The sequence below is a fragment of the Protobothrops mucrosquamatus genome, unplaced genomic scaffold (assembly GCF_001527695.2).
Source record: "Protobothrops mucrosquamatus isolate PMUCROS unplaced genomic scaffold, P.Mucros_1.0 scaffold5162, whole genome shotgun sequence".
Lineage (NCBI taxonomy): Eukaryota > Metazoa > Chordata > Lepidosauria > Squamata > Viperidae > Protobothrops > Protobothrops mucrosquamatus.
In genome coordinates this window covers 14,603-20,946 of record NW_015391033.1, presented here as the reverse complement: position 1 = coordinate 20,946, position 6,344 = coordinate 14,603, and the positions used below count along the sequence as shown (strand labels likewise).

The 6,344-nt window shown below is 42.1% G+C and overlaps 1 protein-coding gene across 1 annotated transcript in view; it reads right to left on the bottom strand.

The window, feature by feature from the left end:
• LOC107299597 (epidermal growth factor receptor kinase substrate 8-like protein 1) overlaps positions 1–6,344 on the bottom strand; it is a gene marked incomplete at its 5' end in the record, with an annotated part of 47,713 nt that overhangs the window by 27,590 nt on the left and 13,779 nt on the right. Inside the window, 3 exons of the mRNA XM_029286814.1 lie at positions 701–729; positions 3,233–3,374; positions 3,838–3,986. Of these exons, the coding sequence (XP_029142647.1) occupies positions 701–729; positions 3,233–3,374; positions 3,838–3,986 (320 nt within the window). The remainder of the gene's footprint in view (positions 1–700; positions 730–3,232; positions 3,375–3,837; positions 3,987–6,344) is intronic.

The window sequence follows — 6,344 nt, the reverse complement described above, 5'->3', positions numbered from 1 at the left end:
GAGCAAGGTACCCCCTATACTATACCTGTACATTTGGTTTTTCTTGCCTAAATGTAGAACCTTACTTTTTTCACCATTGAATTTCATTTTGTTAGATAGCGCCCAGTGTTCAAGTCTGTCCAGGTCCTCCTGTATCTTAAGCCTGTCTTCTGGAGTGTTGGCTATTCCTGCCAGCTTGGTGTCATCCTCAAATTTGATGAGTTCCCCATCTATCCCCTCGTCCAAATCATGTTAATCTCCCCACCACCACCACACCACCAACCCTTCATTTCTCTTTGAAGTTTCTCTTCCCAGTAGGATCAGGGGAGGGACTGGAATCATGTCCCCAGCAAGATAGTCTCCTCTATTCACATTGAGTTTTGTTAATGCTACAATGGTGATTATATTGGGGGTGATGACCATGACTGAGGAAGCCAGAACTGGGGACTTCTTCATCCAATAAAGTGGAAAGGTCTAAGCTCTCCAACAACGCACGCATTCTGCATGTTCCAAATATTCAATTTCTTTACTTCCTCTTTAAAAGATTTCATGCACCAGGAATTAGAAATGGCCCTTTCCACCCTAATCATTAAAATTCTTGTCTTTCCCAACCTTCCTTTTTAACTTTTTTTAATTCTAAATGCTAATCCTCTCTTCCAAACTCCCTGTTTATATTCCCCAAATAACCAATCCATTCTCAAAATGTTCACCAATATCTTACCCGTTGGCTGCAATTGTGGGTGCCGATTGCTGCAACACAGAGAAAGAAGGAGGGATAGAGAAACAGTAAAGTTACTTTTAGGTCCATCTCAAGTGACTGTTTCTCAAATTCTCCCTCCAGTTTATGGACAGGAATAATACTGAATGTAATTGGAACTAGTTTTTAAGTGAACTAGAACCTCCACTTGTTTGGGCTAGAAAAACAGCTAATTTTAAAGAATGTTCTGTGGTTACTCTTTCAAAATTGGAGGACTTTTCTGTTCATAAAATTGTTAGGGTGAGGGACAAATTGTTAGCATGAGGGACATAACTAGTTACAAAGCTACTTCCTCAAGCACTCTGTGGTTTTATGTGGGAATGAACAGAACAGGATAACAGAGTTGGAAGGGACCTTGGAGGTCTTCTAGTCCAACCCTCTGCTCAAGCAGGAAACCCTATACCTCAGACAAATGCCTATCCAGTCTCTTCTTAAAAGCATCCAGTGATGGAGCACTCATAACTTCTGATGGCAAGTTGTTCCACTGATTAATTGTTCTAAATATCAGGAAATTTCTCTTTAGTTGTAGGCTGCTTCTCTCCTTCATTAGTTTCCATCCTTTGCTTCTTCCCTTCCCTTCTGGTGCTTTGGAAAATAGGTTGACCCCCTCAAATATTGGAATATTGCTATCATGTCACCCCTAGTCCTTCTTTCCATTAGACCAGACATACCCAATTCCTGCAACCGTTTTTCATATGGTTTAACCTGCAGCTCCTAATCATCTTTGTTGCTCTTTTCTGCACTCTTTCCAGAGTCTCAGTTTTGAATGACCTTGGAAAACAGGAGGAAGATCCATTGCCTAGGTTGCAAATCTTTCTCTCGTCTCCCAAGGACTTTCCCACATACCATCATGCTTGTTCCTGAAACATTCAGGAATGCATGAAGCCATGGTGGCACAGCGGTTAGAATGCAGTATTGCAGGCTGATTCTGCCCACAGCCAGGAGTTCAATCCTGACTGGCTCAAGGTTGACTCAACCTTCCATCCTTCCGAGGTTGGTAAAATGAGGACCCAGATTCTTGGGGGCAATATGCTGAAACTGCCTAGAGAGGACTGTAAAGCATTATGAAGCGATATATTAGCCTAAGTGCTATTGCTATTCTTCTATGGCTTATCTCTTTTCTGGAAAAATGAGCAATCTAGTAAATACGCATGCTTCCTAGAAGCATATGATTGGCCACAGAGAAAGCACAGGCTGGCTACGTGAACCTTTGGCCTCATCCAGTTGGATGGGTCTACGTTTAAACATATAATAAGCAGGGAAAGTTAATTTGGGATGTTCCGAGACCTCGCAATTAAACAATATTATGTGATGGGACTCAGGAAGTGGGCCTCCTCTGTCACACCACTTGCCTCTGGAATAGCTTCCCTCTGGACATCCTAGAATTCCTACTCTGCCCTCATTTGAAAGATCATGCAATTATAGCTTTTCCCCCAAGTCTTAGAGTGGGTGACAATTTTTTTAAAGGATAATGTCTGTTGGGCTGGACTTTTAATGTAGGGGGATATGCAGGGCGGAGGTGCTCTTTGTTATATAGTGTTTGTACTGTTTTTATTGTTATAAGACAAGAGTCATCATGGAGTTGGGCAAACTTATAAATTTAAATAAATAGAGAAATAATAAACACATTAGACTATGGACCAGGGAGGGCTTATGGAGGCTGCTTAGGCTTAGTTTTCTCCAGCAGCCAAAACATAATATGCCAGAGGGGGTGGGATAGTCCTCCAAACTGGAGCCCTGCAGTTGGCCAGCTTCCTTTGGGTTTTTCCTCCTTGCAACATAGAAGTTTTAGTTCCGTTTCATCCTGGAAAACACTACTTTCCTGCTGGATCTCTTTGTTCTTCTGATCCTGAGATGGACACTTTATTGTGTGAATATGTCCTCCAACAGTAAGCAGCAGAGCTGAGGCAAGGAGGGCACTTGGACAACCACAAATGTAATACTGTAAATATGCTACAATCTGTGGAAGTCCTTGTGCCAGTTTAACCTCCAAAGTCATTCAATGGTGCAAATAAAATGGAAGTCGCTTGTCTGAAAAAAAGATTCCACAAGCAAAAGCAACAGATCCATTGCAGCATTACTTCAGGCATTTGCTACTAAAGAAATGAGCTGCTTGAAAAGATCAAAATGCACAACAATGACCTTTTGTTTGAAATTCAGCGAAATGGATACACCAAAGTCTATAAAGTTGGGAAAGGGAAAGACAAGGAGAGGATGACCAGCACCAACGTGGATAGACTCAGCTACAGTGGCAATGGGTGTGCTATTAGAAGACTTGAAGGACCAAGTTGGAGATTGATCCTCCTGGAGAAGATACATCTTGTTGGCACAAAATCAATCCAAACCTGCAGCATATATGTAGGCAAAGATAATCTACTTCTTCAACTGTTCCAAGCAGAGCTGTGGCCTCAGCTCTACGATGGACCTTTTATAGTTGTTCTCTTGCTCAGAATTCAAGCTTATCCTCTCCTACCTGCTTATCATCACAACACTGACCTGGGTGCGTCGTTCTTCATGACGGTGTTGCATCTCTACTGGGTCTTCCCAAGGTTTCCCAAAAGCATCCCGGACAGGAGGCTCCCAGCCACTGCAGAATGTTAGGTTGTAGGGAGCTGCATAGCCCCTGGGGAAATCCACCCTTGATGGACAAAGCAAATAATAGGAACAATATGAATTGGGAGGAAGGAGTCAAAGTCATGACATTTTCAATCACTGCAAGGTAAGCAAACCACCCAGGCCACAGGTGTCAACCAATTTAGAACAAGCCCACCACATTGTGTCATAAATGATTTGGTCTAATCCACCAAAATCTTCTCAACATCTTTGAGAAGATTTTTGAAATCCAAATTCCAAAGTTTGCAATTACTTGTTAAGTAATTAACAGATCAAGGTCCAGATCATCTCTGACATCACTTCACTTCAGGGAGCTATTTCACCAAAATTAAATAGCCAATAGCATCAAGAAAGGGACATGGAAGTTGCAATATTTAGAAGACTGCAGAAGGAAGAAGTGGAAGTGAATAGATTAAACCACATCCCATAGGGGAAAAATTAAGAGGGCAAAAATAATAACAAGGGAAAACAAACCCAAATCCCCTTACCTGGGCTTAGTCCAGTTTTCACCCAGAGAATGCCACAATTCTGTTTCCTTTTCTCCTAAGCAGCTTCGCATCAAAGTCACGGCCTCCAGAGTTAACATGGGATTGCGCAGTTCAGAAGCAAATTCCACACCCCCAGAAGCGTCCACAATCTGAAATGGGAAATGAGAATCAGAATCCAGATTATCTATAAAGGCATTGGTATGGAAGCCTGGTTGGCACAAAAAGAAAGCCAGAGTTAGATTTTAAAAAAAATGGAATCTTTTGATTTATGATAAAGGATCCTAATGTCTCAACTAATGGGCTAAAGGGAGATTTTTAGATGAAGGGAAATATGATTATTGGATTTAAATATTGTTGTTAAATGATAAAAATAAGGGATTAACTGGCTTAATATTTAGGATTTAGACTTATAAGGGAAATGAAAACTAACGATTAGGAATTAGCTTCGAACTATTGTTTAGCCCAGATAATATAGATCAGTGGTGACGAACCTATGGCACGGGTGCCAGAGGCGGCACTCAGAGCCCTCTCTGTGGGCACGTGCGCCATCGCCCCAGTCCTAGGCCTTCAGCTGGGTTTTATAAAACCTTTTCGCTTTAGGCCTCCGCCGCCGTGTGCAAAAAAAAAAAAGGTTCAATCAATCAGTCAATTTCAACTTCTCGCGGGAAAAAAAAGATCTTGCAAAGTTGGAATTGATTGATTGAACTTTTTAGTCCCACCCAGTCTGCCGTTACCACCGCAGCCACACCCACCCAATGGGCCACACCCACCCAATTGGCCACACCCAGCCAATGGCCACACCCACCCGGCACCCAACGATGCACAAGTGGGTTTTGGGTTGCAGTTTGGGCACTCGGTCTCTAAAAGGTTTGCCATCACTGATATAGATGATGGACTTGAGACAATAAAGGACACTCTATTAGTAAGTGATGATGTATTAGGATGAGAAATAGAAAATGTTTATGAAATAAGATAAGAATATATTTAAGTAAGTAATATGTATATTCTAGATATGATAACTTTTATGTAGTGAAATAAAGGAAATTTGGATTACCCGAAACTCAAACACTATGGATATTAAAGGTTAAATTGGAATATTGTAATAAAAAATTAAAAATTAGGTAAAACTTAAAAACAGGGCATGGATATGTATAAGGGAAAAAATTATTTATAAATGTTTTAACTAAGTTTGTTATAATTATAAATCTACTAGCCTAAATGTGATATAGCAAATGTTATGGGAAATAGAGAAGGAATTTCTGATGATGTAACCTGAGATATGTACTAAAGATTTTGTTATTGAACCACTGATTACCCAGTCACCACGCTGCTTTCCAAATACTTAATGTAAAACTGGAAAACCAATAAAATTTGTTTTTTTAAAAAAGAATCCAGACTACCTGTTCCCCTGGAGACTCGATCTTCTCCCAGAGAAATTTACTACTACTACTACTACTAATAATAATAATAATAAAGTTGGAAGGGACCTTGGAGGTCATCGAGTCCAACCCCCTGCTCAGGCAGGAACCCTACACCATTTCAGACAAATGGCTGTCCAGTCTCTTCTTAAAAACTTCCAGTGTTGGAGCATTCACCGCTTCTGGAGGCAGGTTGTTCCATTGGTTAATTGTTCTAACTGTCAGGAAGTTTCTCCTTAGTTCTAAGTTGCTTCTCTCCTTGATCAGTTTCTGTTAAGTCCGGAGAATAATGGTGCTTGAGACGAAGCATCTTCCAACAAGTCTTTATTGTTTGCTCCATTCTACGAACAACCCGAGCAGAGGCACGCAGGCCTCTATTTATACCCTCAGATCCCCGGGCAAGTTTAACCAATCATGAGGCGGACTTTTCCCGCCTTGCGCATGCGCACAACGCTGGCGCCGCTCAGTCTGGTCCCGGGCAGCTTCTGCAATTGCCCGGGACTCTTGCAACGTCCCGAGCCTGCCTCTTGCAGGCTCAGGACACAACACCCCTTCCCCCTGGATGAAATAAGATTGCGCCCACATAGACGCCATCCTATAGATGGTAATATAATTAATTAATGATGAGTTAATGTTACGCAATGTATAAGGTGTGGGACTGTTCCTTTGAACTAGATCCAGTGACCCCCCTGACCTTGTTTCATTAAGACAACCAGCCAGAACCCTTAGGTCAGCTATTTCTATGTACCTGTTCACCTTACATAATCGGCTAGGTATTTGGGAGGGCCTCTTACCCTGAGCGACCTTCTCAGACCTGGAGAGTTTGTATTGTTATCCCCGTTGCTACTTGCACTTGGTGAAGTGCCCTGTGAATGTCCAGTGACTTCAGTTTGACTTTCCAGCCCGTCCCCCGTATTTGAGCAGTCATAGCCCTGTTGGTCGCTAAACCTGGTTGATCTACCCTCGATGGAGTTGTCTAACCCCTGTGAATTCATTTCCGTGTTTCCTGAAGGAGTGCGGAATTCCTGGCTCGTTTCTGTAGTGCTAGGGACTAGGGATGCCTCCCTGTTAGCCCTGATGCGTGAGGAC